This window comes from Cetorhinus maximus, chromosome 4, assembly GCF_964194155.1.
Source record: "Cetorhinus maximus chromosome 4, sCetMax3.hap1.1, whole genome shotgun sequence".
Taxonomy (NCBI): Eukaryota; Metazoa; Chordata; class Chondrichthyes; order Lamniformes; family Cetorhinidae; genus Cetorhinus; species Cetorhinus maximus.
This window is the reverse complement of record NC_135882.1, coordinates 64158032-64185169: the sequence shown is the minus strand read 5'-3', so window position 1 is coordinate 64185169 and position 27138 is coordinate 64158032. Positions and strand designations below refer to the sequence as shown.

The 27138-nt window shown below is 45.0% G+C and overlaps 1 protein-coding gene across 1 annotated transcript; it reads right to left on the bottom strand.

Moving 5' to 3' along the window:
- Positions 1 to 22845: 22845 nt before the first annotated feature.
- On the bottom strand, positions 22846 to 26127 carry zbtb14 (zinc finger and BTB domain containing 14). Its single transcript, XM_078540249.1, has one exon. It carries the CDS (start codon positions 25687 to 25689, stop codon positions 24364 to 24366), a length of 1326 nt encoding a protein of 441 aa, XP_078396375.1. The 5' UTR covers positions 25690 to 26127; the 3' UTR covers positions 22846 to 24363.
- Positions 26128 to 27138: the final 1011 nt, after the last annotated feature.

Here is a 27138-nt window from a genome sequence, read left to right as displayed (position 1 = left end):
TCATACCGACAAAAGATATATTAATTTGGGAGTAGCTTGGGGGCACAGCACCTTAGTGTTTGTATAGGACAATGGAGTGACCATGAGGACTCTCACACTTGATAGTGCTCATATTGGCCCAGCTGTCCAAGCAGCCAATCACATTAAAGCATTTTCACAGACATCCTATCAGGAAACAAATAAAATAAAATTGTTTTTAAAAGTTTTTGCGTAGAGCAAATAAAAGATTGGCACATGCATACAAGGTGAAGGTAGAAGCTAAAATATTCTGAAAAAGCTTTGTAAAAATATTATTAAAGTTTAGCTTAAAATATATATTAATTAATTGTTTAACAGCACTCCACAAAGAGAAAATTATTTTTCAGGGCTAGTTCTATTGTTCATCAATTATTATTAATCACATCACCATTAAAAACCCAGTTACACCTTATTGAACAAGGAGCAAATTTTTATGGTGTTTATGATGACAAGGTGGGAGTGGGAAAGTTGAAATTCTCACTGATTTTATGACCACCACCTCTGGGTAGGTGGTAGAGATAGAGGGCTGGAGGCAGAGCACAGCCGGTGTTGGAACACTGAATAACAGACCACAGTTTCAGGATTTCCTTAAGTTACAGACAGTTTCAGAGGGGCAATGATAGTGAACACTGACATGTTGCTATCAATCTTCTCAGCAAAATTCAGGCCAAATGATTTCCCCACATCAGTCAAGACAATTGTGGTGAGGCACCAAGTGAATATGATGTTTTTAGTACTGTTGTTTATACATCTACTGCAAACTGATACAAAGCAGTAGAGGTTAGAATCAAAGAATAGAATACATGTCCATCCTTGATAATTATATCTACCTAAAAATAACATTCAAAATGAAACAGAACAAAGAGATTGAGGAACCTGAAATGTGAGTATTTGTTGGCAAAAAGATCCATATTGGGGATTTGTGGTACCATCACTGAAGGATTACTGGAATTTAGGTGCTGTCAGAGAGTGGAGTCCAATGTTAACAAATCTCAATGAAACTAATAAACCAACTTTAAAGGGCTTTCTAGTACAATAATCCTTCAATGCCACTCAGCATCTTCAGGGTAAATTAGAAGAATTAGGATTGCAGCAATATAAAGCGGCACATATATTGAGATTTGATGAAAGTATTTCAGTATGCTTAAAGGATATGAGCCTATAATGATGAGTTACAGCAGTTCTTTTACAAATGGTATAACCAGTATTTGTGAATATAAATGAGCTGTAAGTCACAGACACTGTAGACATACGAGAGTTATGATTATGATCCCCTCTCATATGAGTAAATGATTGCTTGGAACCTAATTCTGTTGGCAAGATATTCTGCTTACTCAATGGCTGCACCTCAAGGCTATCCCCAAAATTCTGGAACATATGAATTAGGAACAGGAGTAGGCAATTTGGCTGCTTGAGGCCTGCTCCACTATGCAATAAGAATATGCCAGATCTGATTTTGGCCTCAACTCTACATTCCCCCCTACCGTTGATAACCTTTGACTCCCTTGTTAGTCTCTGCCTTAAAAATATTCAATGATCCTGCCTCCACCGGCCTATGGGGAAGAGAGTTCCAAAGACTCATAACCCTCTGAGTGAAACATTTCTCCTCATCTCCACCTCAAATGGGAGACCCCTTATTTTTAAACTATGTCCCATAGTTCTAGTCTCTCCAGCAAGTGGAAACATCCTTTCAGCATCCATCCTGCCAAGTCCCCTCAGGATCTTAGATGTTTCAATAAGGACACCTCTCATTGTTCTAAACTCCAGTGATACAGGTCCAGCCTGTCCAATGTTTCCCCATAAGATAACCCCAACCACCCACACCGCCTCCACCCCCCAACCCCCCCACCCCAAGTCATTCAATTGAACCTTCTCTGAACTGCTTCTAATGCATTTATATCCTTTCTTAAATAAAGAGACCAAAACTGTACACAGTACCCCAAATGTGATCTCATCAACACCCTAAACAAAAGTAGCAAAACATCCCTACTTTTATATTCCATTCCCCTTGAAATAAATGACAACATTCCATTTGCCTTCCTAATCACTTGCTGTACCTGCACACAGTACTAACTTTTTGTGATTCATGCGCCAGGACACCCAGATGCCTCTGTACCTCAGAGTTCGGTAATCTCTCTCCATTTAAATAATATTCTGATTTTCTACTCTTCCTGCCAAAGTACACAATTTCACATTTTCCCACATTATACTCCATCTGCCAAATTTTTGCCCATTCACTTAACCTATCTATATCTCTTTATGTCCTCTTCACAACTTACTTTCCTACCTATCTTTGTACCATCAGCAAATTTAGAAACCATACATTTGGTCTCTTCCAATATACTCATCCAAGCCATTGATATAAACTATAAATTGTTGAGGCCCAACCCAGATCCCTGTGGCGCTCCACTCGTCATATCTTGCCAACTGGAAAATGACCCATTTATGCCTACTCTCTGTTTCCTATTAGCTATCCAATCCTCTATCCATGCTAATATGTTACGGACAGCACATACAGACACAAATCACTGAATGCTATACATAAAACTCAAGTTAGATGAGATGACTAAAGGACAAGTGTTTTTTTGTCACTATTCCAAACAACATTCATTTTTGGATGAAAAGCAACATAAAGTTCTTTCTTCTATTTTGTGATACCTCAAAGGGATCCTATCTTTGTGAAAAAAATGTTTTCAAACCTTTTTGTTTCAGTGAAAAGCCAGAAAAACTGCAACAATTTCATCAGAATAACATTATTTACAAGTGACCCAAAGATACATTTTTACTGAGATTTTGTTGCTGCATTTTGTGTAAATAACAAATAAAGATTTGATACATTGACTCAAAATTCTGCCTCTTTAACAAAATTTACAATCAGTTCCATAATCTCTATTCGAATTGTAAAAGTGCTCATCTTCTGGGAGTTGTGGTAGATGATCAGCCATGATCCTATTGAATGGTAGAGTAGGCTTGAAGGAACGAATGGTCAACTCCTGCTCCTGTTTCTTCTGTTCTGACTTGCAGCTGATTAAAACATTATTTAGACTGGTGGCCAACATTCTTAAATAAATCTTTCTCAGGGTGGTCAGAGCACCTTCCTGTTGTAGACAATTGACTCTCCTAATATGTAATTCAGGGACTTATGTCATACATAGGAGTCTGATTGCAATTCTAACTAAAACATGCATGCTGAACATTTATGCCAGGTTTTATAAAGGAAGAGGCATCAATAGATTAAGTTTAAAATTATTTTTGTATGGCCATGCGGAACAGGAGTATTCTTCCCTTCCCATTCCTGCCCTTCCAGCTCTGGAGGCCCCCAAGAATCTACCCTTGGCCCATATTTTTCATCTACTTGAAGCCCCATCGACATGGATTAAGTTTCTGATGGCACCTCTCTTAACCTCTCCACTATCTCTGTGCTGCCAGCCTGCTTATCCACTCCTCACCTTTGTCTACAAACTCTTATCATTACTATCAATTCAGTCCCCCTCCCCAGCCAGTTCCTCAGGTTTAAACTGACTGTTCACAACCTCAAAATCCTACTTGATCCTGAGTTAAGCTTCTGATCCATGTTCTTCTTAAACTCCTCTCCCATGTCTCCTCCACCCTCACCTCCAATGACAAGTCTGAGGATTTCATGGATTTTTTTAGCTCCAAGATTGAGACCATCCAAATGAAGGCATCTGTCACTTCCCTCCCTTCCCCAGCCAACCAGGTCATAATTCCACTAAGGCTCTCCCTGCCCGATCTCTGATCTTGTTTCCTTCTCTAATTTCTCTCCAACTTCCCATCATGTCATCTCTGAGTTCATCCGACCCACTGCCTGCTCTCTCGGAACTTTCCTCACTAAACTACTGACTGCCCAAATTCTCTTCCTGGCCCCCATGTTAGGTGATATTATTAACAATGCTCTTGTCTCAGGTTCTGTTTCTTGCTCTGTCAAACCTATCATGGCACCCCTCTCCTAAAGAAAACAACCTTTGACCCTTCCATCCTTGCAAACGACTGCTCCATCTCCAATCTCCCTTTCCTTTCTAAAGTTCTTGATCATGTTGCCTCTCAAACTCATGCCCGTCTTTCCTGGTACCCCATGAGGTGAATTTTACAGGGCGGGAGGAGGGAGGGGTGGCATATTGTTCTTCCCCCTCCTCCCCCATTAGAAAATTCAGTCACGTGAACTGACCAACTTTAAAAAGGATGTCCATAGCTATAATATGTTATTGCTGGCCTTAACAAACTCAGCATGGAACTTCCACCTTTCAGTGAAAAGAAGTCCTGCCCTTGAGACCTTCCAGCCAATCTGACTGGCTGGCAGCTCTTGCAGTCCCTGCAACACCAGAGCTCAGTAGCGGGTGCTGCTGGGATTAAAAGCAGTCCCTCAAAGAAGACAACATGGACACCAGTCTAAGGTTAGTCTGGCAATTTTGGGCAGGGAATGATCGAGCCTCCTAGGAAAGGTGGGAGTCTGGTTTTGGAGGCTGGAGGGGAGGCACAAACCATTGTTTGTGATTCCATCTTGGGAGGGGTAGTGCCCCCAATGTGACCAGATACGTCCCAAAGGAGGTACGCCCCCCCACCCCCCTTTCCTGTTTTTTTTTAACCAGAGTTGGTGAAAAAGCGGCCTAGCCACTCCCATCTGCCTTCAACAACCAACTGTATTATGGTGGTGGAAGCAGAATCAAACCCTTAACTGCCCAATTAAGGGGCAGTTAAGGACCTCAATAGCCGTAAAGGGTGGCTAAGCTAAGCTAAGGGTGAGCTAGCAGGCACTTTACCCACCTTCCATATTATGCAAAACAGGTCAAGGTGGGCAGGAAGGCAGTGGGCTAGCCACTCATCATATTTTACAGGCACCCCTGCCAAAAACATGCCCGGCAGAGGGCCATAAAATTCAGCCCCATGTTTAAAACTCTTCAATCAGGTTTCCAATTTTGCCGCAGTACCAAAATGGCTCTTATCAAAGTCACAAATGACATCCTATGTGTCTGTGACAAAAGTAAAGTATCTCTCCTTGCCCTCCTCAACCTGACTGAAGCCTTTGACACAGTTGATCACACTATTCTCCTCCAACACCCTACCATCATCATCCAGCTGGATGGGATTCCACTCGCCTCATTCCACTTTTATCTAATCGTAGCCAAAGCATCCCCGTCAGTGGCCTCACTTCCTGCTTCCTAGTTATCTCTAAGGATCTATCCTTGGATCCCTCTTATTTTTCATCTACATCCTTCCCGTTGACAATATCATCCAAAAACAGGCCAGCTCTACCTACCACCATATCTCTCTACCCCCTATCTTTAAATTGTCAGACTGCTTATTCGACACCCAATAGTGGATGAGCAGAAATTTCCTCCAATTAAATGTTGGGGAAACTGAAGCCATTGGCCGGAATTTTCCAGCCCCATTGGCATTGGGGGCATTGGCGGGTGGGGGGAAGGGTGCGAAACGACAATATGGCAAGAAGGCCAAAAATCGGTTTTATGCCATCGCGAAACCAGTTTATGATCGTCCACTCCACCCGTTAATGGCAGGCCACATTTTCCGGCGTCATACGTTAGGAATGTCATTTTAATACATTTGCATCTAACTATACGCTGTGCTTGCTTAGAATCATCCCCCAACGTCAAATTTACCACTCACGTTGGCATGACTTCAGATTAGCTGCTTTACGGCTGCCTTTAAAAAGCGTGCACCTGGCGACCTGAACTTCGAGGGGAACTCGGTGGTGAGTGCAGACAACCTTGCACCGTGCTCATGAACATCACCCGTAGGACATCAAGGAAGAGGTGCCGTGCATTCACTGGGGGCACAGGCAAGTCACTTTTTCCCAGCTGGCTTTCAATGCAGTGTCGGGGCAAAGGCTCCAGTGTGCGCCGGGCCAGGGGGTGGGGGTGGGTGGGGGTCAAGGCAGCACAGACAGGCTGAAAGAAATACTCAAGCACATGCCGGGGGTGTGGGCGGCAAGGCAGCACAGACTAAAGGAAGAACCTAAGCATGTGCCAGTGAGGGGTGGTTGGGGTGAAGGGTGGTGGTGGTGTGAGAGAAGTGGCCAGGCACTTGGAAAAGCTTGTCAAGAGTGATCATTCTTCCACTGCTGAGACCATTCAGCAGCAGCTCCATTGACATGCTTGGAGTCGGGCCTCTGAAGCTTTTCTGCCCAATCAAACAACACAAAATTATGAAAGTGCCACCAAATACTCCAGATCTTTTCACCTCTCGGGCACAGACAACAAATTAATGAGCATTTTAGGGGGCAGCAGAGCAATTGGCTGACTGGGCAAGTTGAAATGTGGCCATGGCGGAGTCACTGGTGGAGATGTTCAAAGCCCCTTGCAATGTTTTTAATAAGGTTTGGACCAGTATCCATCATGGTGCAAGCAAACAGTGCAGCCTTGCAGTGCAGGTTAGAGCTGAGAGCACAGCATGCAGTCCAGTGGCTGAAGCTGCCGCCAATCAGTCAAGTGGAGTGGGGCGGAGGCGGGTGGGGTTTCGGACAGCCAGTGAGCGCACTACACACTGGCCATCTAAGTGGTGGCCAGCACCCTCCTGCATGCATGAAGGGGCATTCAGAATTAACCAAGAGAGGTTAGTACACCTATGATAACCCACACATCTCTCTCTTTCATCCTACAGAAGGAGAACATTAGGATAATGGCACCTGGTGATTTAGTGGTATATCTTATGGCTTACAGGGAGCAGAGAAGAGGAAAGAAGAGAGTAGTGGAGATGTCTGGCTCAGGAAAGGGAGGAGCACCCCCCTCAAGATGAAGGGGCGGCAGGTGTAGTGTGTAGTGCGCTCACTGGCTGTCCGAAACCCCACCCGCCTCTGCCCTTGCTAGACCCAGGGTCTATAGACAGCATTGATCATTCATGCAGACGGCTGAGAGCCACTGTTGCCAAAGACTGCACATGTCTAGGGAACTGGTCAGTCACATATGCCACCTGCTGCAGGATTTGGTGCCATGGGGACATGGAGCGCATCCACTGCCAGTGTCTGTGAAAGTGACCACAGTACTCAATTTTTATGCCAGTGGCTCCTTCCAGGGCTGCACAGGTGACCTGTGCAGATCTCGCAAGCCTCCACGTACTAGTGTATCCAGGAGGCCATGGCCGCCACTTTCGCGAAGTGACAGAACTTTGTGCATTGTGCCCAGGATCAGGAATGTCAGGGAACAAGAGCGCTGGGGTTTAGGCAGATCTCTGGTTTTTGACAGGTGCAGGGAGCCATCAACTGCACTCACATGGCGCTTAGACCGCCGTGGCAACAAGCAGTCAACTATGTCACTGCAAGGGCTTCCACTCGCTGAATGTTCAGCTGGTGTGTGACCACCACAAACACATCCTGCAGGTCTGCACACGATTCCCGGGGAGTGTCCAAAACTCCTACATCCTCAGCAGGTCTCAGATCCCTGACATCTTCCAGGGTCCAGAGAGGTTGCAGGGTTGGCTCCTTGGGGACAAGAGCTACCCACAGAGGACATGGCTCATGATACCCATGCGATGGCCTCAGACTGCAGCAGAGCGACGGTACAACAAGTCTCATGCTGAGACCAGGACTTTGGTGAAGCAAACGATAGGCATATTGAAAATGAGGTTCTGGTGTCTGGGCCAGTCCGGTGGCGCACTGCAATACAGTCCTCAGAGGGTGTTGCGCATCATTGTCATTTGCTGTGCGCTGCAACGTGGAGAGGGCCTGGCTGAGTAGGAGGAGGAGGAGCTGCACGTATCCTCCGATGAGGAGGACGCCGATGGGGATGAGGGTGAGGAGGTCCTTGAAGGTGAGTATGCTGGCGATGAGGCTATCACAGTGGCCAGATGAGATGGGTGTGCTCGGGAGGCCCTCGTAGTCACTAGATTCCAGAAGGATGATGCCGACATGCAGAGAGGACACTCCATAGATCTTCACATAGCCTCTATGAATGTCTGACTCCTGTCTGGCTGAGGGCAGCTCGCTTGCTCTCTGTGATCAGGGTCATATCATGGAGATGCAGCCATGAAACTTTAAATGCACCTGACCCCTTCAGGAGCACAGCATCACTGGTCACAGATGCTGAAGGGATGGAGGGGTCAGCCCCACCTCAAAGGTGCTGAGAGCACACAGAGAGAATGATGAAACTCTGTGGCACCTGCCCACAACATTCTGGCAACAATGACAAGCACCATCGAGGTGCAGGCATCACTGATGTGTCCAGTGAGTGTGAAGCTGGACCATCACTTTGGTCTGAAGGTTACACACTGCACAGGGAAGGGGCCCTGGACTGAGACACCTGCCTTTATCTTGTGTAGAAACCAAGGTTTCACATTTGAGTAATACGAACACTGCTTATCATAACAAGGAGCCATAGGCAAGGAGACATTCTTGGGACTTTATTTACAATAGTGAACATTCAGTTCAAATGATTAACACCCATGCTTAGGCTGTGCAAATACATCTTCCTAACTTTTCTAACCCTGCCGCTATGCCTTGATGCTCCCCCGACATCCACAGCGGAGGTGGAGGCAGCCTGCTGACTGCTACACCCTATCTGTGATGACCTTGACAGGTGTCCTCTGGAGGGCTGAGACCTAAAGGGCCCCAGCCTGCTTTCACGGTCCAGTGCTTTCTACTGTCACCCTCCTCAGCCTGTGGAGTTGGAGCTGCTGGAGTCACAGGAAGAGGGGATTTGGATGGGCCAGACACTCCCAGAATCACCTGAATGGAAGGCCCCAGGCTGTGCACCTGCTGATCCTCCTCCCCATATGTGCCTGAGGCCTCTGGTTGACTCCTTGAGGAGAAGGGGAAGCTGGAGTGAGACTGAGCTGCCCCGCGCCCCTCTTGCATTGACACTGTTGGAGGCCAACAATGGCATCAGCGATGGAGTTCAGACTGCGCAGCACTGCGGGACTGATGTCCTGGACCATGCTGGCTGCCATCTTAGTAGTGTTGACCTTGGTGTGTTGGCATGCAGATGCTATCACTTTAGACTGAAGGCGGATGGACTCCTCCATCGTGCCTTGCAATCTGAGAAGTGCAGTGGACTTCCCTTTCTGATGTTCTTGAGCTTGCCGTGTTGTGACCCCAAGGCTACTCTAGAGCTAGGTCCCATCGAGGTGTGTGCCTCTGCACTGGTGGAGGGTGCGGGTGAGCATTATGATGTGTCTTCAATTAGGGTATCATCAGATTCTTCTTCCAAGGTGTCTTCAGGGCTTGAGTTGAGGACCTGGCTCGTGGATCCCCCGGCTGTTTCCCAGATGTACCTGCGAAAGCAAGGAGAGATAATTAGTGCATGGCAGGGACTGCAGAACAGGGGAACTCACTCACAGCATGGTTGTTTGATGGATGTTGTACTGCTGCATGTTGTACTCACTTGGCTGAGCACCGCTGATCTCACAGTCAGCACAGCAACGGTCCAGATCTTTGCTGGCCAGCTGGATGGTTCTGTTTTCAAAGTTTGCGAGGACCTTGATGTCAGGCATTCCTCCACCAATCTACCTCTCCCTTTTGTTGTGTGCCAGCTTGTCTTGCTTGAGGACTGATGGAGAGAGTGTAAGCAGGACAGATGAGAAGGATGCCTGGCATGTGTGGGTGGTGAGTGGTGCCATGAACAGGATGAGGACACAATCTGCAGGGCAGATAAAGGTGTGTGTGAGAGAATGAATGGTGATGACCCTTGAACTGGCAGTGAGTGAGATCGCTGTGGATGTGTGATGGGTTTGTGAGTGTATGAGTTGAGAGTGATGAGGAGAGTGACTTATCCCGGTGGAACAGAGGAGATCATTCATCCCCTTTTGGCACTGGGTGGCTGTCCTCTTTTGCAGGGCCTTGGCACTAACCACTGATGCCACTGCCTTCCATGCTGGATTGGTGATCTTGTTTACTGGGCTTCACCCAGAGCGGGGGTGCAGAACTGCGCAGCAGGCCTCCACAGCATCCAGTATGGTGCCCAATGGAGGCATCGCTAAATTTGGGGTCAGCATGTTTCCATGCAGCCATGACTTTCCAGCAGCTTCTGATGACTTAGTGAGAGCTAGCTCTGTGCGGGGGCAGCCTTTAAATATAGCGCCCGGATTACTGAAGGCCTGAGGTGATGGCGGGGCGGGCGAATCAGAGGCCATCCCACCAGTGATCCAGCGTGTTTCCTGAGAATGCATTATTAATGAGGTGGGATGCGCTGGGAATGGAACAATATGGCATGAAAACCCAACATCGTGGCCGGCAAGTAAAACCACCTTTTTCCCACCCACTACCACACTTTGTGCAAATGTGGGACAATTCCACCCATTGTCTTTGATGCCAAACACAAACTCTGCTCCTTTGCCATGGATTCCAACTCTCTCCTGGCAACTGTGTGAGGCTGAACGAGATCTCTTTCAACCTTGGTGTCATATGTGACGCTGAGATGAGCTTTAAAACACATATCTGTGCTGTCAATACGATACTATTTCCACCTCTGTAACATGGCCTAACTCTGCTCCTGCTTCAGCTCTTTTGCCTTTGAACACTCATCCATGTCTTTGTTACCTCCAGATTTGACTACTCCAATGCACTCTTGGACAGCCTCCTACATTCTACCCTCCATAAACTTGAGGTCATTCAAAACACTGCTGCCTGTACCTTAATTCGCACCAAATACCAATCACCTATCATCTCTGCACTCGCTGACCTGCACTGGCTCCCAGTTAAGCAATGCCTCCGTTTTAAAATTCCCACCCTTGTTTTCAAGACCCTCCATGGTTTGGCCCCTTCTTATCTCTGTAATCTCCATCAGCCCTACAACCCTCTGAGATATCTGCACTTTGCTAATTCTGGCTTCTTGTGCATACCTGATTTTAATCACTCCACCATTGGTGGCCATGCCTTCAGTTGCCTAGGCCCTAACCTCTGGAATTCCTTCAGTAAACTTCTCCACCTCTCGACATCTCTGCATCTCTTTCCTTCTTTAAGACACACCCTAAAACTTGCTTCTTTGACCAAGCTTTGGTCATCTGCCCTGATATCTCTTGTATGGCTCGGTGTCGTAATTTGTTTTAAAATTCCACTGTGAAACTCAATGGGATGTTTTATTATGTTAAAGATGCTGTATAAATGTAAGCTTTTGCTGTTGCTTACATCCATCTCTCGAACATTACCTGACTCTGCCCACTTCAGTTCATCTGCTGCTGTAAGCCTCATTCATTCCTTTGTTACCTCCAGACTTGACTATTTTGAAGCTCTTCTGACTGCACTCTCATTATCCACCCTTCACAAACTGCAGCTCACCAAAATCCCTTCTGCCTGTAACCTAACCTGCACCAAGTCCTGCTCACCAATCACCCCTATGCTCAGTAACCTACATTCTCAATATCTCCAATTTTACATTCTCATGCTCTTGTTTGAAACCATTTACTCTTCATTTTCCCCACTTTTCTCAAGCTCTACAACTCTCTGAGAATTCAGATAGTTCCTCCAGATTTGGCCTTTTGTACAAACCCCGCTCTCTTTGCCTCAACGTTGATAACCATGCTTTCAGTTGTCTACGCCTCAAGTTTGGTCATTTTCTCCACTTCTGCATTCCTCTGTCTTCCTATAAACCCTCTTAAAATGTACTCTTTTGGCAGAGCTTTAATCACCCTTCCTAATGTCAATTTATTTCAGTCAGTGCCAATTGTGCCTCATTACACTTCTGAGAAGTGCATTGAGATGTTTTTCTTCATTAAAGGTGATATATATGTGTAGGTTGTCAGTGTTTCATAAGGGGGCTTCCAACACGAGAAAAAACTAATCCCAATGATCAAAATCCATGTTTGACCAGGATATGGTGGAGAGAGAAAACCCCTGGTCCATGATGGTTGTAACCAGCTCCAGTCCAAGAACACCAATCTATTTATAATATTAACTGAGATCTAGGATAGATGATCTTCAAATGCTGCAACTCTTTTATGAACATAAGTGTAATAATTATAGTTTTGATAAATTTTAGGACTGTAGCTTTCAGAATAATCCTGTGTTGTAAGATCACATGATCTGTGTAAACCAATGAGTTAGCAGCATGGGGAACCTCTAAGAGAGAGTTATTTTTTTAAAGTTCATTCACGGGATGTGGGCTTCTTTGGCTGGGCCAACATTTATTCCCATCCCTAGTTGCCTTTGAGAAGGTAGTGGTGAGCTGCCTTCTTGAACCACTGCAGTCCATGTGGTGTAGGTGCACCCACAGTGCTGTTAGGAAGGGAGTTCCAGGATTTTGACCCAGTGACAGTGAAGGAACGGCAATATATTTCTAAGTCAGGATGGTGACTGCCCTGGAGGGGAATTTCAAAGTGGTTGTGTTCCCATCCATCTGCTGTCCTTGTCCTTCTAAATGGTAGTGGTCATGGGTTTGGAAGGTGCTGTCGAAGGAGCCTCGGTGAATTCTTGCAGTGCATCTTGTAGATGGTACACACTGCTGCTACACTGGAGGGAGTTAATGTTTGTGGGTGTGGTGCCAATCAAGTGGGCTGCTTTGTCTTGGATGATGTCAAGCTTCTTGAGTGTTGTGGCAGCTGTGCTCATCCAGACAAGTGGGGAGTATTCCATTGCACTCCTGACGTGCCTTGTAGATGATGGACAGGCTTTGGGGAGTCAGGAGGTGAGTTTCTCGTCACAGGATTCCTAGCCTCTGACCTGCCCTTGTAGCCACAGTATTTATATGACTAGTTCAGTTCAGTTTCTGGTCAATGGTAACACCCAGGATTTTGATAGGGGGGTGTTCAGTGATGGTAATGCCATTAAACATCAAGGGCGATGTTTGGATTCTCTCTTGTTGGAGATGGTCATTGCCTGACCCTTGTGTGGCACTAATGTTACTTGCCACTTGTTAGCCCAAGCCTAGATATTGTACAGGTCTTGCTGCATTTGGACATGGACTGCTTTAAGTATCTGAGGAGTCACATATGGTGCTGAACATTGTGCAATCATCAGCGAACATCCCCACTTCTGACCTTATGATGGAAGGAAGATCATTGATGAAACAGCTGAAGATGGTTGGGACAAGGGTACTACCCTGAGGAACTCCTGTAGTGAGATAACTGACCTTCAACAACCACAACCATCTTCCTTTGTGCTAGATGTGACTCCAATCAGCAGAGAGTTTTCCCCCTGATTCCCATTGACTCCAGTTTTGCTAAGGCTCCTTGATGCCACCCTCAGCCGAACGCTGCCTTGATGTCAAGGGCAGTCACTCTCACCTCACCTCGGGATTTCAGCTCTTTTGTCCATGCTTGAAGCACGGCTGTAATGAGGTCAGGAGCTGAGTGGCTCTGATGGAACCCAAACTGGGCATCAGTGAGCAGGTTATTGCTAAACAATGCCGCTTGATAGCACTGTTGATGACCCCTTCCATTACTTTGCTGATGATCGAGAGTAGGCTGATGGGGCGGTAATTGGCTGGGTTGGATTTGTCCTGCTTTTTGTGTGCAGGACATACCTAGGCCATTTTCCACATAGCCTGGTAGATGTCAGTGTTGTAGCTGTATTGGAACAGCATGGTTAGGGGCACGGCATGTCCTGGAGCACAAGTCTTCAGTACTATTGTCAGAATATTGTCAGGGCCCATAGACTTTGCAGTATCCAGTACCTTCTGCCATTTCTTGATATCACATGGAGTGAATCGAATTGGCTGAAGACTGGCATCTATGATGCTGGGGACCTCCGGAGGAGGTCAAGATGGATCATCCACTCGGCACTTCTGGCTGAAGATTGTAGCAAATGCGTCAGCCTTATCTTTTGCACTGATGTGCTGGGCTCCTCCATCATTGAAGATGGGGTTATTTGTGGAGCCTCCTCCTCCTGTGAGTTGTTTAATTGTCCACCACCATCCAAGACTGGATGTGGCAGGACTGCAGAGCTTAGATTTGATCCGTTGGTTGTGGGATCGCTTAGCTCTGACTACCACTTGCTGCTTTTGCTGTTTGGCATACAAGTAGTCCTGTGTTGTAGCTTCACCAGAGCTGCTAAAAAAAATGACCGTCTTCAAGGGTGAACTTGGAAAAATCCAAAGCCAAGATTTCCTGGACCCAGAAGCTACCCGTCACTTCTTGAAAGCAAGACCAGTGCCATACGCCCCCAAGAGAGAAGGTTGACACTGAGTTGAACCTGCTAGAGAGGCTGGGTGTCATAAAAGTGGTTCAGTTCTCAGACTGGGCAGCACCCAAAGTCCCTGTCCTTAAACCAGATCAGACTGTCCGGGTCTGTGGGGACTATAAACTAATGGTCAACAAAGCAGCCAAACTGGACAGGTACCCCATTCCCAAGATTGAAAACCTCTATGCCAAACTAACAGGAGGGACAATGTAAACAAAGCTTGACATGAGTCACGCATATCATCAACTGAGCTGAATGATACTTCCCAAGAATTTATGACCATAAACACCCACAAAGGGTTATATCAATATACACGCCTGCCCTTCGATGTTTCCTCGGCCTGTGCCATTTTTCAGAGGACGATGGAGAGCTTATTACAAGGGCTACCTCAAGTTGTGGTCCACCTGGATGATGTACTGATAACTGGATTCACAGAAAAGGAACACTTGGCTTATCTACAGAAAGTCCTGAGACGATTTTTAGAAGCAGGAATGCACCTAAAGAAGGAAAAATGCACTTTTCAGGCAAATGAAGTATTTTATTTGGGCCACCAGGTAGATGCCCAAAGGTTACACCCTGTTGAAGAGAAGGTTAAAGCAATCAGAGAGGCATTTGCACCTAAGGACATCTCTGAACTTAAAATCATTTTTAGGGATGGTAAATTATTATGGCCGATTCCTACCAAATTTATCAACGGTTCTAACCCCTCTACATTCACTGCTAAAGAAAAAACACTGTCGGGTTTGGGAGCCACCCCAAGAAGAAGTCTTCATGAAAGTAAAATAACTCTTGCACTCTTCACATTTGTTAGTCCATTATGACCCGACAAAGGAATTGTTGCTAACCTGCGATGCGTCCCCCTATGGAGTGGGAGCGGTACTACCTCACAAGGTGGACGACGGTACAGAGAGGCCGATAGGCAATGTATCCAGGACACTTACCACAGCTGAAAAAAGGATATTCTCAGATTGAAAAGGAAGGTCTGTCGATTATTTTTGGTGTAAAAAAATTCCACCAATATGTGCATGGGTGACATTTCACAATGGTATCAGACCACAAACAACTTTTGAGTCTGTTTAGCAAGGAAAAGGCTATACCTCCCTTAGCTTCTACACAAATACAAAGATGGGCCCTAATTTTGGTGGCATATTAATACACCTTTGTACATGGACCAGGGATTCATATAGCAAGTGCTGATGCCCTAAGTCGCCTTTCTTTGCAAGAGAACAATGACCATGTCCTGATTCCCTAAGAGCTTGTATTAGTGATGAATTTCCTGGATTCCTCACCAGTCTGTGCCAGGCTGATAAGAAACTGGATGAATCATGATCAAGTCTTGTCTCGAGTGAGAGACCAAGTGTTACATGGTTGGTCCCGGGAACCAGTCTCTGATGAATTGAAGCATTTTTCAACTGAAGTCACGAGATGAGCAGTCAAGATGGTATGCTATTATGGGGTGCACGAGTAGTAGTTCCTTCACAAGGAAGCGAACCACTCTTAGTAGAGTTACACAGTACCCATCCAGGAATCTCACGAATGAAGATGATAGCGCAAAGTTATCTTTGGTGGATGGGGATTGTCGGCAACATTGAAAATGTGGTAAAACACTGTGCATTGTCAACAGCTACACAAGTTGCTGGTGGCAGCCCCATTACATTCATGGGAGTGGCCTGGTAGACCCTGGATGAGATTGCATATAGATTACATTGGGTCCTTTCCTTGGAACCATGTTTCTACTGATTATAGATGCCCATTCTAAGTGGTTAGACATTTATGAGATAAAGTCGCCAACGTCAGGCGCTATTATAGAAAAACTACGCCAGAGCTTCGCCATCCACAGGTTGCCAGAGGTATTCATCTCAAATAATGGTACTGTATTTACGAGTGTCGGGTTTCAACGATTTGTCAGCCTCAATGGTATAAACCATGTGAAGACTGCACCGTACCATCCATAATCGAACAGACTGGTGGAAAGAGCAGTACAAACTTTTGAGCGGGAATGAAAAAGTTAACAGATGAATCATTGGAAACTAGACTTGCTCATTTCCTATTTCACTACAGAACAAACCTCCCCCACACTATGATAGGTGCAACACCTGCAGAATTACTAATGAGGCACCATTTTCGAACAAGACTAAGCCTGATACTTTCAAATTTGGAGGGGAAGGTGGAGGAAAGTCAAGGGAACCAAAAAGCAACTCATGATTTGCATAGTCATGAGCGACAATTTACTGTTGGGGAAGCAGTATACATAAGGACTTTCGGTGGAGGACTGAACTGGTTACCTGGTGAAGTAAGCTCTGTGACCAGGCCATTATCATGCCACATGGAAGTAGTGGGCCGGATCACCTGTAAGCATGTGGATCATTTAAGAAGAATGATGTTCCACCTGTAACCATTGCTGAACCTGTGGTTCCTGTTGAAGTTCAACCAAGGATAGACATGCCCGATGTCTCTGTCGTAGTGGAAAACATTGAACTGCCTGTGCCTAATGAGGTACCTGATGTTAATGCAGTTCCAGAGAATGTGTTTCCTGCAAAATAATCAGAAGTCATGGAACTACGACGTTCCACACGGATCAGGAAACCACCTGAAAGACAGAATTTGTAATTTCATGACCTAAATATTGTAATGTCATGAGATAAATATCCTTGTAAATACAAAATGTACAGAAAAGTTAAAGGGGGAGGAATGTAGTAAATGCAGTTTTGATAAATGTTAGGACTGTAGTTTTAAGACTAATCCTGTGTTGTAAGATCACATGATCAATGTAAACCAATAAGTTAGTAGTGCGGGGAATCTCTAGGAGAGAGTTCTTCTTTAGATTTAGAGTTTGAAGCACAAACGTAGTTCCTGCTGCTGTCTTGTAAATAAAGTTAAATGTGTCCAACAAGAAAAGTTGCCTGGAAAATCAACTCTAAAGCAATAAGAACATAAGAAATAGGAGCAGGAGAAGACCATTCTCCCTGTCAAACGTGCTCCACCATTCACTATGATCATGGCTGATCTTGAACTTCAACTCCATTTTCCCACCCCCCATATCTCTTGATTTCCTGAGAGACCAAACATCTGTCTATCTCAGCCTTAAATATATTCAGTGATGGCGTAAAGAATTCCAAAGATTCTCAACCCCTTAAGTGAAGAAATTTCTCCTCAATGATCAACCCCTTATCCTGAAACTGTGCCCCCGTGTTCTAGATTCCCCAGCCAGGGAAAACAATGGGCAGGATTTTTCAGATGGCAGGTTTTCCCAAAGAGTCGGGATTTAACATTGGGTGGGACAGTAATTGGCTGGAGGTGAGACTTCTACCCCCATCTGGAGAGGAAGTCTCACCTTAGACAGCTGCCAGCCCAATTGGATGGCCAGCAGCTCTGCAGTCCCAGCAGTGAGTGGTTCAAGTGCTGGCCACTGCTCGGACTACAGCCAGTCCCCAATGAAGAGGGGAGTGAGGTATTCATGTTGGGGCTGGGTTTGAGAGGCATGGGGCGGGATGCTGCTGAGGATTAAAGAGTACAAGGTTTTGGGCACAGGGACCGTCATAAGAGGTAACCTCCCCTTGCGCAACACCGGCCCATGAACCAAAGCTGCCAGGCTACACACATGGCATAGGCCTTCCCCTGCTGCTGGTAAAATAATGGCGGGAGGATGTAATGAAGCACTTAAATGGTCATTAATTGGCCACTTAAGAGCCTCAATAAGCCTGAGGGCAGGCAGACTGCCCAACCCCTACATCGCCAGCCTGTAAAATGGGAGACTGGTTGGGTCGGGTGGGTAGGCAGCAGGAAAGCCATGTGCTGCATTTTATGATTGGCGCAGGCTTGGAGGGCCGAAGGGCCTGTTCCTGTGCTATACTTTTCTTTGTTCTTTATAAGTCACTCACTTGCTGTGTTTATTTTCGGTCCTGGGCAATTTAAACCCTCTGCTTCTTATTTTATTTTCCTTCCAGTACGCATTTGCAACTAGCATTTGCTTAATGTTGGAAGATGGGCAGTCATTTTTTTTTTAAAAAATGAATGATTTATTGCATCGTGTTTGTAATTTTAAAAATAAGTTGGAAGGCCGGAATTTTCCAGCCCCCCTGCGACGGGGCCAGCGAGCCATTGAAATCTCCATTCACATCGGCGGGACCGGAAGATCCTGCCGGCCTGAGGGGCTGGAGAATTCCAGCCTTTTTCTCCAGTTGGTGTGGGTTGTTCGTTAGGAAAAATGCTATAATGGAATCCCATAGAGATCATGGATTTCTCCTTAACAAAAGGAGAGCCAACAATTATGTTCAGCCGTGGAAGCAAGGTGTAGTTTCACGTGTGACAATTATCACAGTCAATAGTGTAGTACATGCTTGTATCCAAGAGCTCAGTAGCTGGGGATGCCGCTGGTGCTCCTTTTCACGCACATTCTATGGGCCCCCCGTCAAAGGAATCTTGTATAAACATGTTACGGGGGGGCCTACACATTGTGATTTGCCCCTGACCCCGCTAGGGACGGTCCTGCATCTGACATTAAGTTGGAGAGTACCGGCAACACCTTATGTAGATTACTTTGGGGGAAAATATTCAAAATGTTAAAGCAATGCACAGATGTAGTAATGAGGGCATTCTCTGATCTGTGTATCATTTTCCAAAACAATGGTGCAGTACTGTTTTCTTCACATGCAGTGCAATATTTCTGAATAAAACTCAGACATCCTCATTTTAAGAAAAAGATTTTCTCAATATGGCAATTGTGCAGAAGGGTCATGTATAAATTTCTTCTCACTTTCAAAACAGTGGAACAGGGAATGTATATGCCAATGCAGCAGCAGTCCTTTTGAAAGCTAATTGAATTTACTATCTTATTTGTTTTTTAAAAATTTATTCTTTCAGTGGATTTGGGCGTCACTGGCTAGGCCAGAATTTATTGCCTATTTCTGATTACCCTTGAGAAGGTGGTGGTAAGCACCATTGACATGGTGTAGATACACCCACAGTGCTGTTAGGAAGTGAGTTCAGGATTTTGACCCAGCAACAGTGAATGAACAGCAATATAGTTCCAAGGCAGGATGGTGTGTGGCTTTGCGGGGAACTTGCAGGTGGTGGTGTTCCCATGGATCTGCTGCCCTTGTCCTTCTAGGTATTAGAGGTCACAAGTTTGGAAGGTGCCATTGAAGAAGGCTTGAAAGAATTGCTGTAATGGATCTTGTACGTGGTACACATTGCTGCCACTGTACACCTGTGATGGAAGGAATGAATGTTTAAGGTGATGGCTGGGGTGCCAATCATGCGGACTGCTTTGTCCTGGATGGTGTGGAGTTTGAGGTTTGTTGCAGCTTCACTCATCCAGGCAAGGGGGAATATTCCAATACACTCCAGACTTATGCCTTGTAGATGGTGGACAGGCTTTAAGGAGTCAGGAGGTGAGTTATTTGCTGCAGAATTCCCAGCCTCTGACCTGCTTTTGCAGCCACAGTATTTATATGGCTAATCCAGTTCAGTTTCCGGTCAATGGTAACCCCCAGGATTCAGCGATGCCATTAAATGTCCAAAGGAAATGGTTCAATTGTCTCTTGATGGAGACAGTCATTGGCTGGCACTTGTGTGGTGTGAATGTTCCCACTTATCAACCCAAGCCTGGATGTTGTTCAGGTCTTGCTGCAAATAGGCATGGTCTGCTTCAGTATATGAGGAGTTGCAAATGATACTGAACATTATGCAATAATCAGTGAACAACCCCACTTCTGAACCTTATGTTGGAGAGGTCATTGATGATGGGTGGGCCTAGGACACTAGCCTGAGAATCTACTGCAGTAATGTCCTGGGGATGACCTCCAATAACCACATCTTCCTTTGAGCTAGTTATGACTTTAACCGGGGGAAGAGTTTTCCTCCTGATTTCCATTGACTTCAGTTTTGCTAGGGCTTCTTGATGCTACACTCAGTCAAATACAGCCTTTATGTCAAGGGCAGTCACTGACAATCCAGAGGCCAAACTAATGCTTTGGAAACAAGGGTTCAAATCCCACCACAGCAGCAGGTGGAATTTAAATTCAATCAATTAATATATCTGGAATTTTAAAAAGCTACTCATCGATTATCACCTGGTTCACTAATATCCTTCAGTGAAGGAAGTCTGCCATCCTTACCTGGTCTGACCTAGATGTGACTCCAGACTCGCAACAAAGTGGTTGACTCTTAAATGCCCTCTGAAATGGCTTAGCAAGCCATTCATTTGTATCACACCATTACAGATAAGTTAAAAAGGAATGAAACCAGACAGACCACCTGACATCGACTTAGGTACTGGAAATGACTGCGGCACACCCAGCCCTTTCGAACCTGCAGAGTCCTCCTTACTAACGTCTGCAGGCTTGTGCCAAAATTGGGAGAGCTGTCCCACAGACTAGTCAAGCAATAGCCTGACATGTTCATACTTATTTAATCATACCTTACAGACAACATCCCAGACACCATCCTTTGGTATGTCCTATCCCACCAGCAGGTCAGACCCACCAGAGATGGCGGAACAGTGGTATACAGTTGGGAGAGAGTTGCCCAGGGAGTCCTCAACATTGACTCTAGATCCCATGAAGTCTCTCAGCATCAGGTCAAGGAACCCTCCTGCTGTTAACCACCTACTGTAACCCCCAGCTGATGAATCAGTACTCCTTCATGTTGAACACCAATTGGAATCAGCCCGGAGGGTGGAAAGCGCACAGAATGTCCATCATAAAGAATGGCTTGGTAGCATCACTAATGACCAAGCTGGCCAAATCCTGAAGAACATAGCTGCAAGCTAGGGTCTGCGGCAAGTGGTAAGAGAACCAATAAGAGGGAAAAATCGACTTGACCTCATTGTCACCAATCTGTCACAGATGCATCTGTCCACGATAGTACTGGTAGCACTGATCACCCACACAGTCCTTGGGGAGATGAAGTCCTGTCTTCACATTGTGCCTTGTGGCACTACCAGCATGCTAAATGGCATAAATTCAGAACAGATCTAACAATTCAAAACAGGGCATCCATGAGGTACCGTGGGCCATCAGCAGCAGAATTGTATTCAACCACAATCTATAACCTTGTGGCCTGGCAAACCCCTCACTCTACCATTACTATCAAGCTAGGGGATTGACTGTGGTTCCATGAAGAGTGCAGGAGCAACACCAGGCATAACCAAAAATGAGGTGTCAACCTGGTGAAGCTACAACACAGGGCCATGCCAAACAGCCAAATATTTCATGCCAAACAGCGGAAGCAGCATGCAATAGACTGAGCTATGCAATCCCGCAACAGATCAGATCAAAGCTCTTCAGTCCTGCTATCAAGCAGCACTTACACTGAAATAACATGCTCACTGATGCTCAGTTTGGGTTCCACCAGATCCTGACCTCATCACAGCCCTAGTCCGAACATGGACATAAGAGCTGAACTTAAGGGGGAAAACTCTGATTGGAGTCAGACCTTGTGCTCCACCATTCATTAAGATCATGGCTGCTCTACTTCAGCTCCACTCCACCTTCTCGCACCATCCTCATAAAATAATTAAAGCTAAAATCAACCATTGCAGAATGTTGGAAAAGCAATTTTCTTCACACCCAGTCCAATTCCGTTTGTCCAATTCACCAGGTTGAGGGATATCTAAAACCTCAATAGCAATGTATTGGCAAATTTTCAATGAAAATTTAGATGCACAATTTACTTATGAATTATACGGTTAGAAAATTTCCATTTATGCTCAAAGGATTTAGACAATGAATAGATGAGCAATATCAACCACAAAGGTACGAGTTTAAAGCTTGGTAACTGTTCAGTTATCTGATCTCAGTGATGAGGACACTATAATTAGTTTCAATACCCAGGGGAGGAGGAGAAAATATAATAAAAGACGATTCCCAAAACGTGTGCACATTAAAGAACAACAGGATTGAGCATATTTATGATGCTTCTCTCCTGATACGTCCAAGAATAACTTGCCAATAATTGACAAGAATGTACAACTTGAATAAATAGCCACTTGGCACTGGAAGTTGTGCATGGCCATAGAACTGTATCCCAGCAGGAGTCAATGTTTTCAGGAATTAAGAAAATTGTTGAGGAGGAAATAAAGTGGTAACCATACTGTTAGATTTCCAATATCTGGACACAGTATTAACTGAACTTCTTGGCTGAATCCTTGCTCCAGGTTTCCAAGTAGATCATAAGGAAACTCAATCAGGTGGGTAGGTTTTCACAGATTGGCACTTCCAGTGCAGATATATTTATAATGGGAGCACAACATCAGCATTCAGGTAGGGACATCAACAGGCCTGGTAGGATTTCCATTAATCAATGGATGGAAACTGTGCTGATCTGTGCACACAAATTTCTTATGTTCTTCCCTGTGCCCATCTCAAATTACCTTTGAGAAGTTGGTGGCCAAACTCTCTCACCATGTGGTGAAGGTACTCTCACAATGTTAGGTAGGGAGTTTCAGGATTTTAATCAAACAACAAATAAAAAAGTGACATATGTCCAGGTCAGGATGACGTGTCTTGGATGTGCTGGTGTGCGCATGTACCTGCTGTTCTTGTCTTCCTAGCTGGTAGAGATTGAGAAATAGTACACACTGCATTCACATTGGTGAAGGGAAGTGTGTGCGCGCGTGGCTCATCCAGTTATTCTTCTGGTCAATGGTGATCCCCAGGACGTTGATGGAGGTGATAATGACAACAGTAATAAATTCACAAAATGCAAAATATATGTTTCAAATGGTAAATAAAATCAGTAGCATGTCTTTCTAAAATGTTTACATTTTAATTCGCAAGACATTTTTCAGACAATAGTGAATGTTCTGAGAAAGGCAAGTTAATTTTAGTCCAACACTGATCAAACCAATTATAAAACTGAAAACAAAATATTTTCAAATGACCCAACTCAAATTTCTACATATTGTGTTGATTACGAAACATTCATATCAAAACATTGACAATTAATTTGAGAGTAAGCACATCGCTTACATAACATCACTACAGGCTTGACACATGAACGCAGACACTGGCACAGACTAGGGTGAAAGCACTTTGATATATGCAACCTGCATCATAAGCTGGTATAAAGGAAGACCAACATGTTACGTAGGCTACTGAAAAATATGCATATGTATGAAAATTTTAATCATGTTTTCTAAACTTTGAACTGGGCAAGACAACTTAACCTGACGTCAAATCTAACAGTAAATTTTACAATTATTCAATTTTGAATTAAAAATATTTACAGACATCTATTTAAAATTTTACCATAAGAATTATCAGATAGCTGCTTTAAGGAGAGATTTCTTAAGTGCAGGCAAAAGTATTAAATGCAGCATTGCTCCATTGTTAAGTTGCTAAGGATCCAGATTTGGTTCGAAAGCCTTTTTAGGGAAATGGCAAGTATCTTTTCTGAGTCAGAAGCTTTGCTGTTGTCAAGGTCTGCTGCTATTTATCGAAATCCACAACTCAAGCTTCAAGTGAACAAGGGAGATACTGTATGCAAATTTATCTTATTACATCATATTCTGCATTAAGAACACTAAACATTAATTGATACTTAGTTCTTTTCCCACTATGCAATATGTGATACAAAGGAGTCTGTGCATACATCTTAATGTATGCATCCTGCACCATTAGCTGGTATAAAGTAAGACCAACATGTGATATAGGCTATACATAAATTGTCTTTGCGTCCCTTAAAGAAACTTATTTAAAGAAATAGTGGTACAAAAAACAAACACCAATAGTAGTTCTTTTCTTTTAAGAATGCTTAAAAATCAAGCATAAAATTGATCGAACTAAATTAGCAACATATCTGTGGGCAGGTGTCCATTGAAAAGAATGGGTATCAAAAATACTTTGATCTTATTCCTAAAGGGTTTTGACCCTAGTGGCTCATATGCTACCACCGAATATAGTCAAAAAGTCTGCAGTGGCAGGCTGAAACATTAAAAGCAACTTTCTTAAAAAAAATTAAAACTGAAACACACCAAAGTATGCCATAAATACATTATTGCACTATACAAGGATTAAAGCATTTATAACATCTGAAGTGTTCAATTCCATAATTTCTGTTGTCCCAAGTGGCCAACCCTATTAACTCCTTATACAGTGCAACAATTTTTCCTAAACATTTAAATAATATACACAAATTGTGAAAAGGAACAATTTAAAGGCAAATGTACACAAGGGTCATATTTATTAAAGGAGTCACCTATATTTGATAGAAGCCCTTTACAGAAACAAAAGGGAAATGGGGAAAGTAGCATTAATTTAGCTTCAACTACAGGCTATACTTTCGAGGTTTTGCTCTGTTTCAGCTGCCATCGCTGCAGCTTGCAACTGCTCTGTTTCACTAGCAATCACATTTGTAGGCACTTGTTTGCGTTCACTATGCATATTGTTCTCATGCCTCTTTAGATCCGAAGCTTTGGCAAAAGCTTTAGTACAGGAACCACAAACAAATGGCTTTTCACCTCGGTGCCTCCGCTCATGATCTTTAAGGTGAGACTTGTGCTTGAAGGCTTTGTCACACATGTGACATGCAAAGGGTCTTTCATTACTGTGAACTCGTTCATGTTTTTTTAGGTCAGGTGCTCGAATGAAAGATTTTCCACACACATCACACCCGTAAGGTTTGAAACCTGTGTGAATTTTGAGATGTTCTTTCAGGTGAGCTTGCGTGGTGAAGGCCTTCGAACAGATGTCACACACAAATGGTCGATCAGCAGAATGCAACTTCTCATGTTTCCTCAAACGTGTTTCATCAGTGAAAGACTTGCCACAGGTCTGACAACTGAACTGTTCCCTGTCCCCATACAGCAAATATTCAAATTTCACATCAGTGTTTGCTGTCCAGCCTGGTGGCTGCTCTTCCTTGACTCCACTCATGCTGTCATTGAAAGCAAGAGTTGGAGGTGGTTGGGGAGTCACATCCTTTGGTTCAGTTGTCTCAATGGTTTCCACTTCTGAAGCAAAGCAACTGACTTTACGAACTTCTTCACTTCCAAGTTCTTTTAAAATGGCTTCCTGAACCCGCAGGCCATTAGCTTGGGACTTCCCGTCATCCTGATTCGGTACGGTTTCTTCCATCGCTTCTTCTGACTGGGCTTCAAGTTGATCTCCAATTTCTTCTATCTCCTCGTCGGTGCTATTTACTGAGGGCCGATGGATTTTAGCACTTATACTGTAAGGGTATCGGCTTTTGCGACGAGCTGCGTTCTGCTGAGGAGACACATCACGCTTCTGAGTGCATAGCTTATCTAAAAACTTTATTCCAAGGATTTGTCCAGAAGACATCATCAGATTCACATCTTCTCTCTTCACAGAGATTTTGGAGGTGTACATATAATTCAGTACTTCTTCAAATATATCTGAACGCAGAAAATCAATCTCGATCACTGAAGAACTATCAACCTCTAGCTTTTTAAACAGTTTCTTAAAGTATGTGCTGCAAGCTGCCAAAACACATCTGTGTGCTCGGAACTTAACATCTTCCACCACAATGGCTATGTCACAGAATTCTCCTTCTAATCGCTGTTCATTCAGGGTCTTCAGAAATGCATTTTTATGTTCATCATCAATGTATTTCACTACTTCACCCATTGTGCACTGGGGTAAGCAACTGCCAGAAAAGGATTACAAAAGGAACAACGTAATTTAAGTTTCTGAATATAGCCAAGAAACAGGATGCATTTAGAATTTCAAAACCAAATTGGACAGCATTAATCGTGGTTCTTAAAGAAAAAGAAAAAGAGGCATCTAAAATTGGATGTTTTAATATTTAACCTATGACTGTTCTCCATAACATCCCATATTAAATCAATCTGCTTTATTCTAGGTTTTACATATTTCCTAATTCTGCTATTGAACCTTTTTCAAATTTGTCTGCCTTAATTTCTTCCACAAAGTGCCCATCCCTCTTGTCGTGATTTCATTTTGAATCTCTCTTCATAGATGTCTGTGGTAAAATATAGCTACAGATTTGTTAGCCAAGTGAAGCTCATTATTTTCCCACCGATTTCTGAACCCTCGAGGGCACGCACTCACACGGTGATGCTCCCATCCCATATGAAGTGACTCTGCTTGCAATGTGCACTCTTGCAGCCCGGCTGCCGGCAGAGTGATGTGCACTGCCCGCCTCTGCCCAGCGCCTCCCGGGCGCGGCGCTTCCCGCCTTCGGCTCGGGGTCGCGCACTCGCTCGCTCCCGCTTTTCGCCGGTTTGTTTCGGATTTCGCATTAATCATGTCCGGCAGGTATTAATTTTAACAAAGCAGCGAGGAACCCATTGCGCTGTGACAAGCAGAAAAGATAATGGGATTGGGGGGGGGGGATGTTTTGTGCAGCGAATTGTGAATTGACGTTTGATCTTTCCGTTGAGACGTCATTCGTAATATTCGCACATTTTCATTCGTTCGCTGATAACAGAGGAAATTTCAAAGGGGGTTTTTTTTAATTCTTAAAAGTAACACAGCTCAAATTTTTTTTTCGCTGTTTTAAAATTGAATAAAATCGCCGGGTTGATGTTTCTTTCGCTGATTCCAGTCATTGCTGGGGGTGGGTGTGTGTGAGAGAGAGAGAGATCGGCCGGTGCACTCAGTGTAAACCTACTCCCTGAGCGGAGGGAGAGAGAGAGTGAGGAAGCCTCACCCACCCTCGCGCCGCGCCAGCCGGGAGCCGGGGCCGCGCCCGCCTGGCACGAGTACCGCTCGCACCGACCATCTTGTTGGGGCCGCCCGCGTTTCGCCGGCCTCGGAAGCCGCTTCAGGCCGCCTGGAGGCTGCAGCCAGTCAGGGGGGGGCGGGTGAAAGGCCCACTTACCTCCTCCTCCCCGCATTGACAGGATGGTGCAAGCGGCGAGGAGGAGGCGAGAGGGAGGGAGGGACGGAGAGAGAGAGAGCGGAGCCGCGGCGGGGCCGCCGGGCTCGCTCGCGCGCGCATTCCCCTCGACCCCGGGATCCAGTGAGCGGCCCCGAGCCGCCGCCGCAACCGCTGCCTTACCTGACTCGGATCGGGGCTGCGGCTCCGGCTCCGGCTCGGCCCCGGGATTCACT